Source organism: Ceratotherium simum, chromosome 6 (genome assembly GCF_057802395.1).
Source record: "Ceratotherium simum simum isolate JZ-2026a chromosome 6, ASM5780239v1, whole genome shotgun sequence".
NCBI lineage: Eukaryota > Metazoa > Chordata > Mammalia > Perissodactyla > Rhinocerotidae > Ceratotherium > Ceratotherium simum.
Genome location: NC_141905.1, coordinates 18,626,703 through 18,652,108, shown reverse-complemented (window position 1 = coordinate 18,652,108; position 25,406 = coordinate 18,626,703). Strand labels below are relative to the sequence as shown.

General features: G+C 42.7%; 1 protein-coding gene across 1 annotated transcript in view; it reads left to right on the top strand.

Annotated features, from left to right (window-relative positions):
• NTPCR (nucleoside-triphosphatase, cancer-related) overlaps window positions 1–24,524 on the top strand; it is a 39,174-nt gene extending 14,650 nt beyond the window's left edge. Inside the window, exons 4-5 of the mRNA XM_087431938.1 lie at window positions 13,497–13,706; window positions 23,887–24,524. Coding sequence (XP_087288064.1) covers window positions 13,497–13,706; window positions 23,887–23,955 — 279 coding nt within the window. The 3' untranslated portion in view covers window positions 23,956–24,524. The remainder of the gene's footprint in view (window positions 1–13,496; window positions 13,707–23,886) is intronic.
• The last annotated feature ends 882 nt before the right edge of the window (window positions 24,525–25,406 follow it).

Below are 25,406 nucleotides of genomic sequence, written 5' to 3'. Positions count from 1 at the left end.
TGTCATTTAGATTGTAAATTTATGTGACTTTAGGATTGGTTTCTGGAGAGTTGTCATTCTCTTTCTGTTCTGCACTGTTACTGTAGTTCTTCATGCTGTTTGATGAATTGATTCTCTGCCTGCACTTTTGTGGTAGTAATCACCTTATTATTTGTGTACAGCTTTGGTTACTTTGCTTTTGAGCTGCTTCTGGTTGTATTTGAGAACCCGCACTTTCCCCCTCCACTGCCTCTGCCAGAGGCATTGTCAGTGCCCACCTTGTGCCACTGTGCCTCTGAGGTTGCTGGTGCCTTGCTGCTTATGATGTCACTGCAATCTCAGGTGTCACCACTGGGGTCACCAGGCTGTGAGCACTTCTGCTGCTTCCCAGGTCACCTGGATCTCAGGTTCCTCCACTAGCTCTCTGTGGGCTCTCCACAGGCTCAGATGCTCCTGCCTTGTGCTCCTGCTCTCAGGTTGTCTGCGGTTGCTGGCTGCACCGCTGCTTGGGGGTGCTGGGTTCACGAGTATTCCTGTTACTCCTGGGGGGTCCAGGGATCTGGGGACTTGTATGCATCCCCTGCTGCTGGTGGAGCCAGTGTTGGGGGTACTGCCACTGGGGGCTGGGTCACCGGTTCTGCTGTGGTTCCTGAAGCTTCTAGACGCAGGTTCCACCTGCCACTGCTGAGGGAGAGCAGGGGCTAAGCAGGGAGTGGTGGTTGTTGCTCCTCGCTCATGCAGCCTCTGGTTTCTGGTGCTAGCCAGTGTGTTTTGAAAATTCAGGTCAAGGCCCCCCACTCCAGCCAGCAAAGTCCGAGTTTTGCATATTATGTCAACTGTTGGAACAACCTGGCTACTGCCAGGGGAGGACGAGGGTGCATGCATGCTGGAGCCACCGAGGGACTTCGGCTCTGAGGTTTGGTTCTTGCATGGAGCAAGCTGTGCCTGCTTTTTCTGTCCCCACAGCATCTGCTTGCAGGCGTGCGGGCCAGATCTGCTGGGGGACGGCCAGGGATTTCTATTGTTTTTGCTCCCACAGCGTCTGTTCACAGGCGCACGCGTCAGTGTGAGGGTCTGTGCCCTGGATCGCCATTGCTGTGGGAGGTGGAGGGGACTACTCTGCTAGTTCCACTGCCTCCCAGGGTTCCAGTTCCCCCACCTTCAGACGTATAGATGTGTGGATCTCTTAGGCCTCCTTTTGTGCTGTGTAGAGAATCATTTATTGGTCAATGGATGTCCAGTTGGTTATAACTTAGAGGGGAGAGAGAAAGGGACTAACTCTCTCCACCATGATGTTGATGTCACATTTCCCTAGTTGATCTTTCAGAGAACCAACTTTTGGTTTTGTTGATTATATATTACTTATTTTTTGCATTCATTCATTAAATATTTATCAAATCCTGGATATACAGTCATGAACAAAACAGAACATGTTTTCCACTCTCTCAGAACTCTCAGTTTAGTTGGAAATGTAGACATTAAACAAGTAAAGGTATAATTGTCACAAATGCTGTGAGAAAAAAAAGCAGGGTGCTATGAGAGAGAGAGGTAAGAGGAACCAACTTTAGATCTGGTGACCAGGAAACAGCTCTGAGGAGATGACAATGAAAAGATAAGAAGGCGCTATCACTTCAGAGAGAAGATATTGGGGTGGGTGTGTTGCGGGGGAGGTCTGGGGAGAACATTATAGATAACGAGAACAGATGTACACTGAGGCCCCAGGACCCTGAGGCAGGAGCAGGTGAAGAAGAGGGTAAGGTTGGTGAGGTGGGTGGGGGCCACATGATGCAGGGCCTTGTGGACCATATTAAGGAATATGGGTTTCATTTAATCTGCTATAGACTTACTACTTTGATTTACTTTTGTGAAAATTGAATGGTACAGACTTGTCTCAAGAGGCAATTACAAACCTTCCGGAGGGTGCTGTTGTACCAGCAATATAGTCTGAAGTCTGTCCCATGGCCTGGAAGGCCCTGTGCTGTCTGGCCCTACTAATATCTGACCTCGTCTCACCAGTCTCCAGCCATACTGGCTCAAACATGTTCCCCGCATGTGCCAGGGCTGTACTAGCCGTCGGCCCTTGGCACTTACAATATTCTTTGGTTGGAACACTCCTCATGTCTTCACCTCTCTTCTTCTTTTGACATTCAGGGCTTAGCTAAAATTTGTGGTGGGCCTGCTTTGCTAGTTGCCCAAGGCTGCTGAAAATTTTAGCTGTAGCCTGCCCAGGACAGTTTCTAACAGTAGAGGGCTGGCAATATCTTGCACTCTATTTTGTAGAGGGCTACTGCTCCTCAGTCCACCTTCTTTGCTTTCTCCCCCTGGCCTGCTCCTGCCATCTCCTTGTTGCCTAATTCCTCTTGACACTTTCCCTCATTCCCTGTGCTGGGGACTGTTATGGCCATTGTATTGCATGGGAGCAGTCAGAGAACTTGATATTTTTTTCTCTAGTTCTTTTCCTACCAGATACATACCTCTCTGCTTAAATGTGCAAAAAGCAAGTGAAATACTTCAAATGAAATTCCACGTGAAGACTCCAGCTTTGGGCACTGGATCAATACAACGAATCGATTTTTACTTACCTTGCTTAGAACAGACAAAATCTTGGGAGAACAGCGTGCACATATGTGCTTAAAGTCTATCTGCGAGATTATGTAAGAAATTTTATGCTGATCAGAATAAGAGCTTGAATCCCTTTTTTTAAATTGAAATATTAAGGAAAGCAGACTTCTCTCATATTTTTATACTTTGATTACCAAACCTAGACATTCACATTCCAGGTAGGAAAAGTTCCTGGGCTGCAGGTTCTTATACAGTCAAGGGTCATGGATTTATTTTCTGAAGCAGAAATTTTCCTCCCATCTCATATATTTTATTGGGATAAAGAAAGGAAAAGGAATTAGTGTTTTACTTTTATACTTAAAAATAGTTAAAGTAATTAGGCAAAAATAGGGGACTATAAAGAGACAGTTTTTATTACTGGAAATTGGAATGACCAACTAAAGTAAACTGAAAGCTTTAGACAGGTGAAAGTGTTTAGGCAGGTGAACACTTTATACAGCTAGACAATGGGTGGGTTCATAGTGCTGGCATGTATGGAAACACAAACTCTGACAATAAGTCAGGAAATATCTGTTAAGTGCCTCCTGTGTATAAGAAATTTCACTATGGGGGAAAAATATTTTGAGTTTTTTTAAGTACTGTGAAAAACATAAGAAATATAATTCTTTGCTTGGGCTAGCAGGGCTATGGCCGCTGTGTGCTGGGAAGTAAGACTGTGGCTGGGAGCTGAAAAGCAGCAAGCTAGGGAAAGGCTGGAGGAGGAGGTCCAGGCATGCCCATCCCCTTTGTGCTGTGGCACCCTCTCATTTCCTTAGGTAGGAATGAGGACCCATCAACTATCATGGGCACACGTGGGCAATAAAGGAAAACAGAGCAAGATTGGTAAACATTCTAGACTTCAGTAAGGTTTTTAGAAAGTCCTTTGTAGGGTTGACTTGATTTTTTTTCATTCTGTGGGTGACATCTTTCCTTATTTGTCAACATTTAGGGTTTTCTTGAAAGTTTCTTTAAAGTTCTACATACTCAAGGTAGAAAATTTAAAAAAATATATAAAAGAAAAAAGAAAATATGAATAACTCATAATCTTATTGAGTTAACCAATGTTAGCATATTTTGTTTCTGCCGTTTTTCTATACCTAGTTTATTTATTCAGTCGTCCAAAATTGGGAAAAATGGTACATATAGTTTTATAGGCTTGGGTATTTTTCCTTAATATGATTGAGTGACATGAGAATGGTCTTACAGCATGATAATCTTTAAAACTGATATTTTAATGATTGCTTGATATTTCATGGTATGGATTTTCATCTTCAGTATAACCGTTATTCTCTCAATGTCAGACATTTAGGTTGTTTATCACTATTGTGAGTAACCTTGCAACAAACAGACTTTGTACATCAGTCTTTTTCTCCAGCCGTGATTGTTTCCCTGGGAAGGCTCTGAAAGTGGAGGTACTAGGTGACGGGATTTGAACTTTGAGGGTTTTGTTGTGTGCACTGAGGTGCTCCTGGGACAGCTGTGTCATTTTTCACCCCACTGCCAGTGCGTGAGTGTGTCTGTCCTGCTGCACTCTTGCCAACGCTGAGCACTATACTGATTGTCCATACAAAACACGCTTTTATTTAATATAAATTGTTCATTCATTCTTTTTCCCATTTTTTTTTTCTTTTGGCTTAAAGAGATCTTTTGTAAGGCAAATAACCTCTTTATTTTACTGACTAGATTTTTCTGAGTTTGTCACTTTGGTGATTTTTCTTTTGTTTTCTTTTCTTTTAGCCCTGAGCTAACATCTTTCGCCAGTCTTTCTCTTTTTGCTTGAGGAAGCTTGTCCCTGAGCTGATGTCTGTTGCCAGTCTTCCTCTATTTTGTATGTGTGTTGCCACTGCAGCATGGCTGCTGACGAGTGGTGTAGGTCCGCACCCAGGAACCAAAACCTGGCCACCGAAGTGCAGCATGCCGAACTTAACCACGAGGCCACTGGGCCAGCCCCTCTTTTTTTTTTTTTTTAACATTGAGAAGGTCTGTCCCTATTCTAAGTTAATAGAAAATTTGTTTCTTCTTCTGTATACTTTTTCTTTTTAATGTTGACATTTTTAATCCATCTGGATTTATTTAGAATGTGATATACAAGGAGCTCTCAATTGATTTTCTTCCAAATACTTAGCCAGTTTACCAGAACCATTTGTTAAATGACCCATTTTTCATTAGTTTATTATGTTTCATTAATTATATTAAAAATGTGTGTGTGTGTATAATGTTTAGAGTTATCTGTTCTCTTCCACTGATATGTTTGATCCTTGCGTCAGTACCATAGTGTTTTTAATTACCATGGTAATTACTTCTTATTATTTTTCAGAAAATTGTCTTATCTTTTGTTGTTTGTGCATTTTTCCAAATTGTAGGAGGATTGGTGGTAACAGTGGTAGTGGTGATGGTGGTAGCAGTGGTAGTAGTGGCAGCGGTAGTTAACAGTTATTGAGCACAAACTGTGTGCCAGGCACTAAGTCATTTCATCCTCAGAATAAGACTATCACTGTATTCCTGTTTTACACGTGAGGAAACTGAGGCAAAGAATAGAAATAAACTTGCCCAGGGACACACAGCTTATAAGTGGTAGAGCTGGCATGAGTTGTAGATTCAAAACTTGATTATCCATTATAAAAAAGTCTTATATGGAGTCATTGGAACTATATGAAATGATAGTTATTTAGAATATAAAGAGTATCTTAATTTTTCAGACAACCTTCATTCTCCACAGCCAAAAACGTAGTATCTCTTTTCATTTCTTTCTTTAAAATTTTTTTGGTAAAGTTATTCATAGGTCTCTTCTGTTTTCTGCTGCTACTGTAACTAGGATTTTTTTTCTATTTTCTAATGATCAAGACTGATAGGATATCACTGGCCTTTTCTTAATGGTCTTTTTGATAGCCACACTGAAAGCTTTATTAGAAGTTGATGCAAAGTAGAATTTAATATTTTGTTGGTTCCCTGCTCACACAAAAAAGATAACAATAGATTAAGCAAGAGATACCTTCCCAAAGCCCTATTTTCTAGGCTGAACAGTGTCGTTCTTAATCAAGATCCATGGAAGGAACTGTAAACTAGAACCAGAACACCCAATAAAAATCAGTGTAGTTTGAACCTTGTATTTCCCTGTTTTGATCAAAATAAGGCTTTTAGTCTATATTTGTTTTTGAGAGCACGATCTCCTTTTGAATCTGAAATAAGACTCTGCTTCGAATCTTTGAAATTTTATTTGAAGGTGAGAGAACTCCTGTCTAGGGAAAGGTTATTTTTTTATCGCTTGATCTGGAAGTGCATCTTTGTATTTCAAACCACTAGGCTTTAGAGAGAATTTAGAAAAATCAAGTTCTAGTCAGGATCCATTCTTGAAAGGTCGACAGGAGCCCAGGCATTACTTTAGAATTTCCCTCATTGTTAGCAAATGTGACGTTTGTTTCTTTGTTCCTCCTCACTCACTATTTCTGTACCTTACGATTACACATTTGTATTGCAGGATCAGCCAGGGAAACTAAAAGCTCTCCGATGTAAACATAAAAATTAGTTTTAACATTTTCGATAAAAACATTTCTGCAGTGAATTAAAATAGGAAATGAACTGAAAGTTCGGTGTAAGGTTGGCCCTGCAGTTTATCTTGCAGGATTTGTCATGGTAGCCCTTGCTGGTAACCTCCGTAATGCCACTGGGCAGGGTCTGATGCTTCGTTATTGCTCTTTGCTGGCCTTAGTGAGGTTCTGTGGAGTTAGATGCTGAGCAGGTGCAGCCTTGGGTTTCGATACCTTCATGCAGTTCTTGCAGCCCACTCCTAAGAAACGTGGAAAAGTCACATGCTCCGTAAGTGGGACGAGGGTAAAATGTGTATAAACTGTCACCTTTCTCCTTTTTACTCCTTCACTTTGTCCCACTTCCAACATTTCTTCTGGCTTTCTCCTCCCACACATGTCAGTTCAAAGCCCTCCAGTCCTTCAGAAGGAGGTTCACATGATGAGTTGGTTGTTTTCTTGAATCTGATACTGGGAAAGTGTGCGTGTGTTTCCTTTTTTTGTATTGATTCTAATTTAAGAAATTAGAAAAAAACGTATTTGTAAAAACTTTATTTGGATATAAGTTTACTGTCAGAGAAAATTGCAAGAATAAAAATAGTGCAAGGCCACTGGTATACTTGTTATCCAGAGTCACCTATTTTTAACATTTGCCCTATCATTTGTTCACTCTTTCTTCCCCTGTGTGTATGATTGTATAAATATATAAATTTGTGGGGGACACCATTTGTGAGTATGTTGCAGTCATCAGGGTACTTGGCTTATAAATGTTCAGTATATTTTTCCTAAGAATAAGGATATACTCTTATATAATTATCAACCTCAGTAAATTTTACACTAAGAAAATACCTTGATCTAATCTACCATTCCTCTGCCAGTTTTGTCAGTTGACTTAACAATGTTCTTTGTAACATTTCCTTTTCTCCAATCTAGGGTAAAGTATTACATTTAGTTGTCATATCTCCATAGCCTCCTTTAATCTGGAACATTTCCACACTCATTCTTTGTCTTCTGTGGCATTGACTTTTTTTTTATTTTTTTGGTGAGAAGATTAGCCCTGAGCTAACATCTGTTGCCCATCCTCCTCTTTTTGCTGAGGAAGATTGGCCCTGAACTAACATCTGTGCCCATCTTCCTCTATTTTATGTGGGACGCCTGCCACAACATGGCTTGATAAGCGATGCGTAGGTCCGTGCCTGGGATCTGAACCTGTGAACCCCGGGCCACTGAAGCGGAGCACGCAAACTTAACCACTATGCCACCGGGCTGGCCCCATATCGCATTGACATTTTTGAGGAATACAGTTCTATTTTAATAGGATATTCCTCTTATGGAGTTTTTCTGAGGTTTTCTCATGATTGGGTTTAGCCAGACTACTACATAAATGCTGATGCCTCTTTCTCGGGCATCTCATCTGGAGGTACGTGATGTTAATTTTTGATTACCTGATCAAAGAATTGTCCATTTTCTCTACTCTGTATTTACTGGTTTTTCCTTTGAAGCAAATAAACAGGGAGCAGGGAGACTCTTTAAGACCATGCACATCCTCCTCATCAAAATTTCTCCTAATTAATTTAATTTTTTTTTTTTTGCTGAGCAAGATTCTCCCTGAGCTAACATCGTTGCCAGTCTTCCTCTGTTTAGTATGTGGGTCACCGCCACAGCATGGCCACTGACCCACAAATAGTGTAGGTCAGCGCCCGGGAACCGAACCCAGGCCGCTGAAGCGGAGCGTGCCAAACTTAACCACTAGGCCACCGGGGCTGGCCCAATTTTAATTTTTTTATCTTTATTAGGTTATCTTAACATAAAAATAATTTTCTCCTGAGGCTTTAACTGGAAAGTAACTTGACTGCCTTTTGAAATACTTTCTGTAACAAAGTGAGCAGTAATTAACAAACGTAACATCACTGTACATTCAAAAGCTGAACTAAAAAAGCCATAAGAGTTGGTTTTTCCTAATATAAGCTGTTCTCTACATTTGTATCCAGTTATGTCACTAGTTAGGAAAAAAGTCATCACCATTTTACTTGAGGAAAAACAATCAACTTTCTCTTCTCCAGGCAATGTCTAATGAAAGGATATCAGGTATCAAAGATACCCAACTTATATCAGAAGTTTAAATATTGACTACAATTTTTCTAAGCAAGTGAAATTAAAAAATTTATTGTAAACACTATCAGCTGATAAGAAAGTGGCAGAAGTTAGTACATTTGGGGATACATGGTCGTGTCTCTTCTGCTGTGTGTAAGGAGGCGTGCTCCTAGTAGAGGGGAGGTCCCTTCACCTGCAGCTCACATCTGCCCCCTAAAGGGGGCCATTCTCTGTACTTGATAAAATGGTGTTGGTGATATTAATTGTTCTGAGACCCCAAACATGTAGTTCTTTTTGAGTAATTGAAAGTAATATGATTGCTCCAAAAAAATTGGGATTTTCCTGGCTATGCCTCTGTGGGCCCCTAGAAACTGAAGTGTTACTGCTTCTCATTGGATAGAAAAGTACTTTCTTCATGGTTCAATGAATGTCTTAGATTCATTTTTTCCTTATTTTATATTGAAAGTGTACAGGTGGTATTGCTCACTGGGTGTGGAAGAGAGCTTTGGCATCAGGTGATCTTGGCTTTGACTCGCAGCTCTGTCACTTGGGAGCTCTGTGACTTGGTAGGAATGACTTCCTTTCCTCATCTGTAAAACAGAGATGCTGATACCTGCTACATGAAGTTATTAGGACTGAATGTGATAATGCTCGCAAGTGCGTTAGTCCCTGGCTGCGAGGAGGTGCAAAACGTCGGGATAGTTCTGATTATTTTTCTTGAGAATGTGAGTGAGGTGACTAGCGGCAGTACCTTGGGAGGAGCCTCACATCAGCAGTCTGATTTGTGTTTGCCAGGAACCCGGGGGCCAGAGAGAGCCATGAATGTGTCATGGAGGCCTGTGAGCCCAAATGTCCAGGCCAGTCCCCAGGCACTGGGATCATGAGGAGTACTGGGTCCTTGATCCCTTGGGCTGACTGTCAGCCAGTAGATGCTGTTTCAGTCCCAGGATAGTTCTCGTAGCTTGGAAAATGCCAAGGGTGCTGTTCTGGTGCTCTGCGGTCAGATGCTGGTGTGGGTGAGCCCCAGAGAGGCCAGTTAGGACACAGGAGGAGCCTCAGAACTAGTGTGTGGGCCCTGGGGCAGGGATATCGGGCATGTCGGTGGGGGCAGCTTCCACCCAGGGCACGCATGCCTAAGTGGGGAAGGGCTGGGTTGCGGGGTGCGTCGGGCAGTCTAGACGTCTTTTCCTGGCTGCCAGCCTATGATTTTACTCCCTAACGGCACACAGTTGACATGCCACCAGACTATAAAGGGATTCTGAAACTTTAGGCTTGGAATAAACACACATATAAGTCTAACTGGTGCCCTGCATTTTCAGCTAATAACTTCAGAGGATCGAGGAATTGTGGGCCGGCTTGGCTGTGGCTGCGGTTATCACCATTCACCTTTCTGGCTTCCCTGGAACTCGTGGCTCTTTGGGGTGAAGGGCTACAGCTCTGCCTAACTTCTGACCCCCCAGTTCTCTCCCATGACTTTTGATACTTGCTGTCCCAGACAGGCGAGCTCAGAAGCCAGTCTGTGTGTCTCATGTTAAAAAAAAAGGTAACTTTAATACCATCAGAGATATTAAGAAAATAATTCAGAATAAGGCAAAAAACACTTTAGCTTTCTCTCAGTTCAATATTTTGGTTAAATGAAATTGATTATTTTCATTTTCTTTGTATTCTTAAAAGTACATACAAAGATTAAATGAAGGATCAAAAAAATCACACTATTTTCAGGTCTCTGGCATAACTGGTACAAAGATATTTTGTTGTTGCTCTAAATTGATTTAATCTTTCCAGAAAGCAGACTAGCTGAGTGCAACCAAAGCTATAAAATTATTCATAGCTTCTCTTACCCGTGGCTGGTCAATTTTAGGACTCTGTCATCCCAAGAAAATATTTTCTCCCTCAGAACAAACAGAGGACAAAATAGGCTTTGTACAAAGAAGTTTTTCTCACTCTTTGTCACAGTGAAAATGTATAATCAACTGAAACATAAGCCTGAGAGGGGTGTGGTGAGTGACACAGGCCTGCGGTGTAGCTCTCAGCGGTCACGCTGCCTGTGTTGTCCTCTGGGGAGAGAAGGTGTGCGAGGAAGAAAGTGTGTGTACACCCAGAGAGTGTGTACACAGGGATTTTCCCCTGGTGGCCCAGAGCCACCCGAAGTTCTTCATGAGCTTCTTCCTCGTTGTTACTCCCCCACAACCGGAAATGGGGAGGACGGGGCAGGCTCCTGACAGTTTTCAAGCCTCGGTTGGTCCGAGTGCTGTAAGGCCGTGTCTTTATCTGCTCAGAAGAGAATCCGGAACAGTGTAAACAGGGTAAATGTTTGTTCACAGGCTTATTTTTTTGTTTCCCTATAAAGTTGCTTGAATTTATGTAGAAATAAAACAGTTTTGAACCTGAGTGGTTCTTTTCTTAAGCTCTTGAATATGTGTTATTTAGAAAAACAAACTGTTTACTGGCTTCTGAGTGGCTTAACATCTGGTATCTGTCTCTCAATTGAACATGAATAACTTACTCTATTTTTCATTAAAAATCCGAGATTTATATTTGAGATTCCTCTAGTTCCTGGATAATAAAATTCCCTAATTCTGGACGGAATGAGGATTTTATATAAGTTAATGTTTTAAAATGAGCATTTCTAATTGGTAGAAAATAATGCATGCGTGTGTGTCCAGGTATCTTTGTGCAGGGGTTTCAATGATGTTGTGAGCTCTCATTGGTGAGTGTTGTGGCGACTGGCAGCAGGGTGCTTGTAGAGCCACGTGCTGTGTATTTATACCTGCTGCTGTGTATTTGCATGCATGACTGCCCACATAGATACACCCGAATAAACACATACACGGGTGCACACACGTTCTTTCATATTGTCTCTCTTTGTCTGAATTGACTGCCTTCTAAACTGTCATTTTCACATGCCAGAATAGAGTTCTATTTGATTTTTAGATGGTAACCTCCAGAAAGACAACATATACAATTATTCATTGCCTCTGGAGGCAGCAAAATGCCCCAAATACTCCTTGATAAGAGTCAAGTCAGTTGGAATGGCTTGCTCTTGTGGGATTGTCTGTTTTTATGCTTATGAGCTGGTGGCTGATAGCTGTTTTATTTCTCCCAAATTTGGCATTCATTTTTGAAGAAAAAGTTTGGAATAAATACTAACTTACTCCAGATACTCACCCTTCCTCCCTCACCCCATCAGTGGAGGGCAACGTTAGCTGCCTCAGCTCAACTTCACAGCATCATTCAATCCCATGGGAAAGAAAAAAATGAATCCAACTTTGTCCCTGTATGTATGTATGGTGTGTGTATATATATATATATATATATATATATATATATATATACACACACACACACACACGTAAACTAAATTGAAAGGTAAAAATGAAGTGCATTGAAACACGGAAGTTTGAGTGATTGTTTAGACCTCTTTTGGATGATTACAGTGGGTCCTTTCCTGTTTTTCCTGCTAATAAAATGAGTGGAAAATAAGTTATATGTATATGACATTAGGTAGGAAAATAAAGAGTACCACTTACTTAAAAGTTTGAAAACTGCTGCTCTGATGCTTTTCTCCAGTCACTTCCCGGGTTTAGACCCCATAATCTCATTTCATCTAATCCAAAAAAATGTCTGAGTTGTCTTCCTGACTCCACTCAGCTAGTAGCCTTTCTAGCACAACTTGTGATCCTCCCTGGCTTAGAATGTCTCAGCTGTTGGACAAAATCTCCATCCCTCTGTGCTTCATACAGGGCTTTAGGATCTGCCCCTCAGCCCCGTGTGTCACTGGCTACCACCAGCCACATGTACCATGGCTTTGGTATTTGGAATTTGAGCAAAATCTAGCTTAACTCAGACATACGTTCTGAGAATGTATTGATGTCATTATTTAAGGAGTCTAAGAATTATAGTGAAAAGTACTTTGTAAGTCAGCTTTACATACAGTTTTCAGAATAATCTTTTATGCAAAGATATATAAAATGTCACTGAGCGTTCATTGAAGTGTTTATCATGTCTTCTATTGTGTCCCTGCTTTGAAAGAACTGTTCAAAGTCATATCAGCTTTCTCTGGGAGGGCTTTCTAGAGAGGATGTAAATATTAGTTCTCTGTTGCTGTGTAACAAATTATTCCAGAATTTAGCAGTTTAGAACGAACATTTATTATCTCACACAGTTTCCTGGGTCAGGGATCCAGGAGTGGCTTCGCCGTGGTTTCAGGCTTAGGGTTCTCACGAGGTTGCAGTCTTCTGAGGCTTGGCTTAGAAGGATTCGCTCCCACGCTCACTCTCATGGTTGCGGGGAGGCCTCAGTTCCCCACTACCTGTTGACGTGAGGCCTCAGTTCTTTACCACATGACCTTGTCATCTGCTGGCGGAGTGTCCTTACAACATGGCAGCCGTCTTCCTCCAGAGCAAGTGATTCAAGAGAGGGAGAAAGAGAGAGACAGAGCACGAGCATGCACAAGTGAGAGAGAGACGGAGATGTTGAGAGATTGAGACCAAGGTGGAAACAATAGTCTTTCTTACCTAATCTCAGGAGTGACATACCACCACTTCCGTCATATTCTGGTGGTCACACAGACCAGCCCTGGTACTGCATAGTGGGGTCTGCACAAGGGTGCAAATCCCAGGAGCTGGGAATCATCAGGAGTCTTAGAGGCTGGCTGCCACACCTGTTCCCAGTGGAGTTTTCAAGGAAGTACTGGACATGAATTGGTATAAAGTCATTAGAAAGGATATGTGAGATTTAAAGGGCACAGCCCTGCTCACTTTTTTTCTTTTAACAAGATTCCTTTCCTTTTAACTTTCACTTCTTTCCACCAGCCCTTGTAGTGCAGATTATGAAACACACAAGCGTTTGCTTGCAGCAGTTACCTCCTCCCGGCAGACAGGGAACCTCATACGACTCAAACTCAAAAAACAAGAGACCAGTGTTAGTAAGGGCTGCCAGACTTGCTGTCTCATTTCTTTTAACCTGAGGCGTTTGGGTCCTGCTTATTTTCTGGGTGTATGTACATATAAAGCTTGGTTATTCTTGGAACCATTCTAGAGGAGTAAAAATTTCCAGGAAAACTGGGTGGCTCAGGGAATTGAGTGATCTGAGTGCTGCAGTCTCCAGGGGAGCTCTTCTAGATTAGTTTGCCAATTAAGTGTTCCCTGTGGACCGGGGGGTGATCTCTTATCTTCCAAAGCATAGTTGACTCACCCTGGTATGACTGTTGGTCGGTGAGTGATTGGGGAGTGGGACCCCAGGGCCCTTTACTTAATGTGACTTTAGTGTCCCAATTAATGTCTTTGTCATCCTCAGGCAGGTTCCAGCAGTGGCCCAGGGCAGAGAGTGTGTGTCATCGATGAGATTGGGAAAATGGAGCTCTTCAGTCAGCCTTTCATCCAGGCTGTTCGTCAGACACTGTCCACCGCAGGCACTGTAGTCCTTGGCACAATCCCAATCCCTAAGGGGAAACCGCTGGCCCTTGTGGAAGAAATAAGAAACAGAAACGACGTTCAAGTGTTCAGTGTGAGTACAGCCAGTCCTCCATATCTGCAAAACGGAGCAGATGACCTAAAACAGCAGATGGCTCTAAAATATACGTTTGTCTTTGAATTACTTTTTTTTTCCTTTTATGCTAGAATATAGGTGAGTCTGATTTCCTAGGAATTTCTAGAAATTAAATTATATCTCTACTCCATGAAGAAACAAACTCGCCTGTGGGGGAGCCGCCCGATGTCTCAGCTGCCCTGGCCGCGTTCTTCCACCTCCCCACCAGACACCAGGACCTCCCTGGTGTCAGAGTCACCTGAGCAGCTGGTGCTCTCGGTCTGAGCACATCTCTTCTCAGGGTGATGATCAGGTTGGGATACAGAAGCAAATAAATACCGTTTTATTTTAAAGGTTTCCCTTTTGAATTGACCCACTTCTGCTTGTGGGGAGAGGAAGCTGTGGCTGTAGTTTGAAGCACAGGTTCCAGATGCCGTAGAGCAGCACTGTCTGATAGAACATTCTACGATGATGGAAATGTACTGTCCAGTGCAGTAGCCATTAGCCACATGTGGCTATTTACATGTAAATAAAATAAAACCTTCAGTTCCTCAAGTCACACTGGCCACATTTCAGGTATTCAGTAGCCACATGGACAGCACAGCTGTGGAGTCTTGCTACACAAAGTGAGGTTTGCAGAGCGGCAGTGTGGGGCATCACCTAGGAGCCTGTAAGATGTGCAGAGTTTAGGCCTCGTGCTAATCTAATGAATCAGTCTCTGGGCCGGGGTCCAGTCATCTGTTTTAACATGCACCCAGTGGTTCTCAGGCCCCCCGCAGTTGGAGAAGCTGTGGCGTAGAGCACATGTGAGAGATGAGTAGTTCTATCCTATTAACTCGTGGCAGTGTCCGAGCCAGCTGTAAGGGACTGTGATAGCACTGCTGGCGCTTTGCCTACATACTTGCCTTTTCTTTCCTCATCATCTCTCTGTACCCTTCTCAGTCAGATACTGTCTTGCCCTGCTCCACTTTTGTTTGTGTCAGTGCTAACTGTTTTCTTGGTGGAGCTCTGCTCGTACCCCTCTCTCCCCACCCCCAGTTTAAAAGCTCACTGGTCCTGTGGGTGCCAAGTGAACAAGTCAGGCTGGCAGGGCCACTCCTGTCAGGGAGAGTGGAGAGTGAGCTCTAGCTGCAGAGTACCCATGAGCACCTAAAATGTCACCATGGCCAGCTGGCCCTAGTGTGACATCCACATTTGTCACCAGAGTATCCTGGGGTCTTTTGGGGCAGTAAATGACCATTAGGGTTAGACCAGCCAGACGTGAAAAAAGACGTGCATTCATTCAGTTTTTTTCTTTCATTCATTTGGTAAATGTTGATTGAGCATCTGTTGTGTGCTGTGCATCATTCTGAGTCTTGGTGGTGAACAAGACTGACCGAGAGCTGACATTCTAGTGGAAGAGTGAGAGAACAAAATGGAAGCAAACAGTTGGGCAATTTCGGATATTGATAAATGCACCAAAAATAAACCAGGGCAATGCGGTAGTTGGGGCTGGAGGGTGGGGGAGGGAGGTGGTGATCAGGGAAGGTCTCTCTGACATGTGACATGTGAGCTGAGACCTGAGAGCCATGCAAGGTCACGTCCTCAATGATGGCTTTGAAAAGTCTGTGGGGCTCTTGTCTTCAGAGTTTTTAAGTTGCCTTCTCTATGTCTTTACATGGCCTCCATATTAGAGTTTTTGGTTATGATTCTAGAGTTTCTATGGAAATAGAGGCAGATCATGAATAGCGAAAGATCATGAAAGACAACTAGTTTTCAGGTCAGGTAGCTCCAGGCTGGAGGCTGGGAAATTGCTGGTGTTAAACTTCAGGGATTGGCTCTCTGCAAACTAATCTAAAAGTCCTAAGGTGGGATTGAGGGGAGTTGACTGTTAAGTCCAGAAAAAAACATTATATTTTAAGATAATACCATATTTTCTCCTCAAACTGGAAATTATTCTCCAGGCAAGGTAATCATTGCTCCTAATGATGTGTAAATAAAGTGATTAGCTTTTGGTTAATTATGTAAGAGATAGGGGCTCACATACCGTATTATTCTTCTCTTTCTTGTGTTCCTTGGGGCTTCTGTGATCTTTCTGTTACTATTTTATAAATGAAGAATCTCATTTTCCTTGTCTGCAGACTTAGGGGTTGGATTAGATATTTCTTGGGTCCTTTCTGTTAGCACTAAAGTTTCTGAATCCGTTTTTGAGAGCATCGTTTGCATCCAGCACTTAGTCCATGGTACAGGCACACGTGAGGCATCTTCCCTTCCCTCAAGAAAAACAGACCATGGGACAGTCAAAATCGGGAGGCAGAGAAGGGAGAGATTTGTATGAGCAGGAGTGGGGAGAGGTGTCCCAAAGGAAGTGGTTTTTGGGTGCGTTTTTGAAAGAGGAAGTGGGGAAGAGAAGGGAGAACATTCTAGGTAAGGAAATAAGTTATGAAAAGTGTGGAGGGCAGCCTCCCGTTGCTAACAGGTGAGCATGTGAGGGCTGTGGAGATGGATCTGAACTCATGATATGGGGGAAAGGATTCCACTCAAAGTTATTTGTATTATCTAGACTTATTGTTCTTAATAGTGTCAAGTAAACAGAGCATTACTTTTCAGAAAAACACCTGAGAACACTTCTAGTTTAGACAAGGTGGAATAGATCCACTTCTCCCTGTTCCTCCTACTAAGTACAGCTAAAAACTTTGGATGTTATATATAAAACAAGCATAAGAAGACCTGAATGGTGGAGAGAAGGAGGCACACTGGCTGGGACCACTGGACCCAAAGAATAACACAACAGACACAACTGAAAATCACTTACCATACCAAGAACCAGGAAAATCAACTTGAATGAGACAAAACAGTCAACACATCCCAACAGCAAGACAACATAGCTGTTGGAATTATAGGGCAGAGATTTTAAAACAGCTGTCATAAAAATGCTTCAATGATCAATTACAAACATGCTTGAAACAAATGAAAAATAGAAGATCTCGGCAAAGAAATCCAAAGTTTCAGCAAAGATATGGAAGATATAAAGAAGGATCAAATGAAAATTTTAGAACTGTAAAATACAATAACTGAATGAAAAAGTCTCTGGATGGACTCACCAGCAGAATGGAGATAACAGAGGAAAGAATGAGTGAAGTTGACGGTAGAACAATATGAATTACCTCACAAAGAGCGGACTGAAAAAAGAACTGAGCCTCAGGGACTTGTGGGACTGTAACAAAAGATCTAATATTCCTGTCATTGGAGGATGGTCTTGGTAATTTAGAAACTTCTGTCATGGTGCAGGCTACGGTATTGATAGCTGCCTTCTTGAAATTGGTTTCTCTTTCAGAAGTGTGGTTAAATTTTTTTTCTGATTTCTTCTAGAGTTTACTGCTCTCTAAGTATAGCCACTCGTAAATGTTTTTAATTTATTTCAGTATTTGGTTATTTGAGGCTAATTGTCAAAAAACATTTAATTATAATGTTAATGCTGTAGAGGCAAGAGATGAAGACCTTCATGGATCAAGATTACTAGAAAGAGCTGTGTGTACTGTTTTCATAGTTTTCTAATTAACAACATGAAAAGAATATTTTTGTCCCTGCCAGTCACTTCTTACCAAAAAATACATATAAATGAGTCTGGTCGTTTTAATGGTATTTAGAAAGCATATTTCATCATTTCCTTTGAAATATTTTCTTAATGGAAATGCTGGAGAATGTTACCTGCTGAGGGGACAGAAGAGGTGCCTGGAGTCTGTGGAGCATTGATTTAGATACCAAGCTGGCCACCAGTCATTGAGCATCTGGAGCTGGGTACTGTGCTCAGTACTGTAGGTACATCAGTGCATACAGACTTCACGGTAACCTGGGGAGGTCTATCATATAATCTCTATTTTATCAATGGAAGGTTGCATAACTCGTCCAAAGTCATTCAGTTAGCAGGCGACAGAGCTAGGATTCAAGCCTCAGTTTGTCTAAATCAGAAGCCTGAGCATTATTAGCATAACCTTGCTGTACTGTTACCTTCATTGATAGGGATGATTCAGATGATTTTGCTATAAAATCTCAGATCCCTAGAAATTATTTGGTTTTTCTACTTTATAAAAATGTTACTATAACTAAAATCTATTCTACTATTGTGAATTTAGAGCCATTTGAACTTGTTTTTTCCATAAAGCAGTTTTTATTCTTTTAGTTTTTGTTTGTAGATTACAAGATCACAGGAATAATGGAAACTAGGTCCAAGTTTTCCTCCAATTTGGAAATTTTTAGACCTCTTTCTCTAACTGCCATGGGTTTTTTCACTAAGCAGGGCATAAATCATTTTAATCTCATCCAGAATTTGATGCTGTCCTCTGGGTCTGTGGACTCCTGTTCTGTAGATACAGGGGTGAGAGTTCATCTGTCAACCTCTAAGTCAAAGTCAATAGGCAGAGTTTTTTGTAGAAATTGGCAAGCTAATCCTAAAATTCATATGGAAATGCAAAGGACCCAGCTAAAACAATCTTGAAAAAGAACAATGTTGGAGGACTCACACTTCCTGATTTTAAAACTTATTACAAAGCTACATTAATCAAGACAGTGTAGTACTGGCATAAGGATAGACACACATCAGTGGAATAGAATTGAGAATCCAGAAATAAACCCTTACATCTTGGATCAATTGATTTTTGACAAGAGTGCCAGGGCAATTGAATGAAGTAGTTTTTCAACAAATAGAGCTGGAAAACTGGACATCCACATGCAAAAGAATGAAGTTGGATCCATACCTCACATCGTGTACAAAAATTAACTCAAAATAGATCATAGACCTAACTGTAAGAACTATCTAACTCTTAAAATATGGGAGTAAATCTTTGTAAACTTAGATTAAACAAAGTCTTATTTATACAACACCAAAAGTACAAGTGACAAGAAAAAAATAGATAAATTGGACTTCATCAAAATTAAAAATTTTGTGCTTCAAAGGAGACCACCAAGAAAGTGAAATGGCAACCCACAGAATGGGAGAAAATATTTACAAATCATATATCTGATAAGCAACCTATATCCCAGAATATGGAGAACTCTTACAACGTAAAAAGACGCACCAATTAAAAAATGGGCAAAGGGTCTGAATAGACATTTCTCCAAAGATAGACAAAGGGCCAGTAAGCACATGAAAATATGTGCAACATCATTAGTTATTAGGGAAATGCCAATCAAACCACCATGAGATACCACTTCACACCCACTAGGATGGTTATAATAAAATCTAAGGAAAGAAATGGAAAATAACAATTGTTAGGGAGGTTGTGGAGAAATTGGGACCCTCATACACTGTTGCTGGGAATGTAAAAATGTAGCCACCATGGAAAACAGTTTGGCACTTCTTCAAAAAGGTAAATGTAGAGTTACCATATAACCCAGCAATTCGACTTCTAGGTATTCATATACCCAAAGGAATTGAAAACATGTTCACACAAAAACTTGTACATGAGTGTTCATAGCAGCCTTGTTCATAATAGCCAAAAAGTGGAAACCACCCAAGTGTCCATCAGCTGATGAATGGATAAACAAAATGTGGTACACATATCCAGTGGGATATCATCTGGGAATAAGAAGGAATGACGTAGTGACACATGCTACAACATGGATGAATTAACGTCACATTATGCTAAGTGAAAGAAGCCTGTCACCAAAGATTACATCTTGTGTGATTACATCTGTATGAAATGTCCAGAATAGGCAAATTCATAGAGATAGAAAATAGATTAGTGGTTGCCAGGGATTGGAGGGAAGGAGGAAGTGTCGTGAATGAGAATAAGGTTATTGGGGGGGAGCCAATGAAAATATTCTAGATAGATAGTGCTGATGATTGTACAACTCTGTGAATAGACTAAAAACCACTGAATTCTACTCTTGAAGAGGTTGAATTTTATGATATATGAATTATATCTCAATAAAGCTTTTTTATATACACACAGAAGTCAGTAGGCAGGATCCTTAAAGAAGCCATCACCCCTTCTTCCTCCTCCAGGGAAGCGTCCTCCTCATTGCCACCTGGATATTGACATATAGGCCCTTACCAGCCGTGGGCCCCGGGTTCCTGAAAACTCCATTGGCAAAATAATTCTTGGTTTAAAAACTTTAACTTTCTAGAAAAAGTAGAGATACAGGGTTTGCATTCATAAATGATCCTATTTTTAGGTTCAATAAAGTAAAGACAAAACATGAAACAGAGAGACTAGTAATAACTTATGATATGTATTGTTATAATAATAAGCATTGTCAAATTAATTTATTTTTGTAATCCTTTGCTTATTAGAAACTTTTCAGGGTCCTTCCCACACAGTTTCAAGGAAACGTACGTGGGTTTGTTTTTCTTTCTTGCACATGATATAAGAGGCATTTTTTTCCCTGCCTGTGCCTCTCTCCAAATGTTCACAGTTTTTCTGGTGTTATTTATGGCACCCAAATTGTTGACTATTGACTCTCAGGCCCTTCCATGGCCCCAGGAGGCACAGAGCAACTTAGACGCTTAAGATGGTCCAACTCTTCGTAATGTTTGTTTAACCACTCAGCTCTACTTCAAAGACTCTTCTCAGCTTAGAATTTAATAAACATTTATTGAGCCCCCACTGTGTGCCAGACACAGGATGAATGAGAGGCAGCACCTGTCCCCATAGAACTCACCGTCCAGTCTTCCCTTGCCCAAGGGCCATGTGGGTAGGCCACTCCTGCAGCCACTGGGCGGGGCAGAGGGCTCAGGTTTTCCCTCAGCTGCCTTTCTCTCTCTCAAGGCTGCAGTGCAGGAAGGAGGAGGGTGCGTCAACCTTGGTTCCTTTCTACAGTGTTCCTCACCTTCTTTTTCTGTTCCCAGCCCCCACTTCCCTCTTCTAATTAGCCTTCAGGAAAGACTCTGCAGCCAAGATTCTGGTGGTTGAATAAAAAGACTAGAATTTTACATAAAGGGAAGGAAGGGCCCCGAGGTTGACAGATGATGCCATACTTGTCCTCGCATGTGAGAGTTTGTCATTGGTGTACAAGGAACATAATAACTGAATACAGTAGACAGTTTCACATAGGCATCATCCTGCATGATTTTCAGAAATCTTAGGGAAATCAGAGGGGGGTAGCAAAATATTAATGTAGTTTTTGCATTCTGTTCATTAATTTTTAATGAGAAAACATTCTCAAAATGCATCTTTTCCAGTTTGAATTTTGATTCTTTTTATATCTAACCAAGGCTGAGAGTGTTCTCTGAGTGTTGGGGCAGCAGGCACTGCCCTGCTGTAGCACCCTCAGCCCCCAGCAGCTCGTGAGGGGGGAGGGAGGCAGGGTCAGGCCTCACTCAGTCAGGACCCTTGGGTAATGGGTGAGGCGTTTGTGCTCATCAGTCTTTGCAACGCTCTCGTCTCCTATGCCTTAGTTTTCTCTTGTATGAAATGGGATAATCGTGCGTGTCTCATGTACCTTACAGGCCTATGTGAAGTTGAAAGGAGGTGACAGAGGCCTTGACAGCCCAGTGTACTGAGTCTAGGGCTGCCACATGGTTGTGGTGATGGAGAGGACGAGGCATTTCCCTGAAATATGGAACTAGGGCTGTGTGGCATGTAAGCGCTCTTTGGGCCTCTTTTTATTACCTCTGAAGCCTCACTCCTGTTAAAATCCGACTTCTCTGCAGGCCTTGGGTGTGCCATTTACACAGCCTTCACTCAGGACCTGTATCTTGGACAGTGGGGTCTTCCACCTTGTCGCCCTTCATTTCCCTTCATATGCCCCCTAACCATTCTGTCAAAGGGCTTAGGGACTGAAAGAATAGAAATGAAGCTTTAGTAATGACCCATAGGAAGACAGCCTCCCTTCCTTCCCCCGTCCTTACTGCAAATGGCTGATTCTGGTATCTCATCTGTATCTCATTGCACCAACTTATATTTACAATTGAGCAGCATCAGAACCGTCCAGTGCAGAACTGGTAAAGTCAAATGCTCAAGCTCCATCTCTGACAGCTCCTTTTAATAGCTGGATGGAGAAGTAAGTGTCTCCTCACGGATATTAGAGGCAGTGATGTCTTGAGGGAGCAGTGCTGTGCTTGCCCCTCCTCAGTACCCCCTCTTGCAAAGTTAGAGTTAATTCTTTCCATCTGGACAGTTTCTTTCCTTTCCTCCTCCCGCCTGCCCATTTCTCTTTTATGCTTCTTCCCTCTTCTTTCCTCTCCCAGCTCAACATCTCATCCTTTCCCTTACATCTATAAAGGAAGTGATGAAATGTTCAGAGAAGAGGAAATGGACCCAAATGCCCCTCATCTCCTCTTCTCCTTTGAGGCACACGGTAGACTCTCACAGACTCCGAAGGCAGAACCTGTTGTAATTCCTGGTGACATCAGGGTGGAGAAAAGGAAACTAATGGCTCTGAGTCTGGCCGCCAGTCCTTTCTGCATGCTACTGCTAAAGCCACATGTATCTCCCCAGCGAGCCTACTGTGTTCCCACCACTGGGGGCCTGCCTGCCTCCCCCTTTCTGCTGTTCCATATCAGGGGATTTCCTTGAATGCAAATAGCAGAAATCGACTTTGGCTAATTTAAGTGAAAACAGCAACAAAAAGCCTCGCCAGGCTGTGTGGTTTCTCTTCAAGCTGAAGGCAAAGCGGATGGTCCCCATTTCAGGGGAGCCAGAGCTGCCCCAGGGAGCAGCATGGCAGGGACCAATGGGCAGTGTCCTTGGACACCACTGGGAGGATTAGCCTCAGCCATTTGCTGCTTGGCTGACTCCTTTCAGGATTCCGATTCTCAGGAAGATCTCCAGGGTCCACCTTGCACTCCTTGACTGTGGGCTAGTTTACTAGACTATAGTCTCCAACGAAAACCAAAGCATTTTTACAAGAAGGGTGAGTGGCTGCTGAGGAGCCAAAAGTGATGAAGTCCACTATGCATTTCCTCATCAGACACTTATTTAGCACCTACTGTGTGCCAGGCCCTCTGTTAGCTACAGAGAGTGTGAAGTTCTGCAGTGGGACCAGGCCCATCTCTCCTCTCAGGGTCCACCCACACTGAACCCGCTGAAGTTTTCCACATGCACTCCCTCTTGCCATAAGTCTTTGCTCAGGTCCTTCTCGCTGTCTGGGTGCCCTTCTCCCACTGTTCACCTGTCAAAATTAAGTCCAGGCATCACCACCTGTGGAAGCCTTTCCTGACCCCCAACCCCCAGCGCAGCATGCCTTTCCAGACTCTCTCTCATGGATCCTTTTCCACTCATTGCTCTCATTGTTGTTCATGTCTGTCCCTCTGTTATGGTCTACAGGCTCCATGAGGTTAAGGTCCCTATACGAGTCATTTCTCTATCTCTAGCACCTTGCCCACTTTCTGGTTGACACGCCATCAGTGTATGTTGAATGGGTGAATGTTGTGTGAGGCCAAACAGGATGGCACTGGTAATGGGAGATGAGGTGGCCCTGCCCTTACTTGAGACTCCCCGATGGTGTCTCAATGCTTTTGTTATACTCATTGGGACTGTGGTGGTGAAAGAAAGAAAAATAAACAGATCACTAGGTAAAGCTCAAATAAACTCTGTGTTACTTTTATTTGTTTTGGTAACGCTATTACCAAAATAGGGGGGTCGGGAGACCTGAGTTCTAGTCTGTATCGTATTACCAACTACCCCTGAGATCTCAGGAAAATCCCTGCACTGGTCTGGGTTCCACCTTCCTTATCTTTCAAATGAGGAGTTGACTGGTGTGAGGGGCTCCTTGCAACACTGATTTTCGGAGTTCATGGAGAGAGGAGTAGATTACTGAGCTTCGAGAGCATCGCAGAACTCTGGGTGCGACTCACGGCCAGTGGGCCCACCTCGTGGGCGAGTTCCCCTGGCTTCCCTCAGGCAGTCCCTTCTGTTCAGGTCAGGTGGCACTTGGGCTGTGTCCCATCCCATCCTGCATTCCCATTGTCCATCCCAGAGCCTCACACAGAGCTCAATTCACAGCTCTTTTCATGGTTAAAATCCATCAGTCATCAAAACCCACTTTCACTTTTTGAGCCATCACTGCAGAAGCTGGTGGTGAGATTCAACCATCCCCATCTTGTTTTCAGAGTGCTCTTGAAGAGCTGGGCTTCGCCCTCTCCCAGCCTTCCGGGCTCTTGTCTTCGACTGTTGCCTATCAGGATTGCAAAAAAGGAAAGGAACTCTGAAGCCCGCTCTCTTGCTTCTTCCCACAGGTCACCAAGGAAAACAGAAACCACCTTTTGCCAGATATTGTGACGTGTGTGCAGAGCAGCAGGAAGTGACAAGGATTTGTGTTCTGCTTTTCTGCACGTGAAGGAATGTGCCAGCTCAAGAGGAGCCTGAGCAATGCCCTGCCTGTCAGAGTTTCATGTCTTCAATGTATGGAACCTTGTGGGCTTTTCCAAAGAAAGCCTGACAGCTGGTTTCCATAAAATGTTTAAAAGATCAAATTAGCCCTAATGCTGGATTGACTCTACAAGATTAACAATCCATTGTGGCTTATTTATGCTGAGAGATTTCTGTTTATTTCCTCTTGCAGTTGTGCATATGATTTGGGTAAATTACGAAATGAGAAATGGTTTTCAGAGTATTAGATGGAATTTGCCCCCATTGAAGTTTATACATGTGTCCAGGGAAGGGGGAGGAAAGAGTCCACTGCCTAATCAATTTTGTGTGTCATGAAAATTAACTCCCTCTCCAGGTGCAGCTGCAGTCTCCTGCAGCTTAAAGTGGTAACAGTTCATTGATTTTCAAAAATTATTATTTCAAAAGAAAACCATTTTAGGTCCTCCCCCCACCCACCTCTTATTGTTTGTTTGCTTATTGCTTAATAAAATAAAAATAAATGTGATGGTTACAAACATGTCAGTTCTTCTGTGGGAGGGATAAATGGTCTTTAGAAATGTTGATAGCAGTTGATACTCAGCAGGGTCAGGCCTGTGGGTACAGATGAGAGCCCCATTTTGGCTACGTCAACTTAGACATATTCTTAAACCTTTTTGTGCCTCGTTTCCCTTCCAGAAAAAGGGAGAAATGAGTGTTGTCAAAGGAAGGCAGTGCCACAGCATGGAAGGAAACCATCTTCAGCCATCCGTGTGATCCCTGGAGAGTGCCCAGTGCCAGGGGCTGGGCTGACAAGGATAATGGTGTAGAAGGATAAGGTTCAGCTCACTGCAGGGCACTGTAGAAAAGACTGCTGAAACTCCAGAGTTCGTAAATGATAAAAACTGCCCTCTGAGTGGTTGATGGTAGGGGAGTGATAATCAGTTCAGTGTATTTAGATCATTTTTGGTGAAGATCTCTGAATTTCCAGGATTTTTTAGCAACGAGCATCAGCTACAAACCCAGCTGGTGTTAGTACGGAGTGTGCCCCTATCTAACCATGGACCAGTCCAGGTGTGTTGGAGCAAGGTGTCCCGTGAGCTGAGCACTGGGCGTGGTGGACAGTGCAGGAAGCATTACAGTCTCTAATCCCATACAGCAGTTTGCAGCCTGTGACAGGCTCTTCAAGTCAGTGTATTTCCTCAGTGCTTTCTCCCAAGGTAGGTTTCTGAACCTTGGTCTAGATTTGCCAGGCCTTTGAGGAATCACAGCTAAAAGGCCTAATAGATTATGAACTAATCTTTTAAAAAGGGTGTTTTGTCCAGTGTAAGGAAGAGGATATCTCTGTCCCACTGTCTCTGCCCAGTTGGGTTGTTCAGGGAGGCGGAGCTCATGACATCTAACAGGCTGG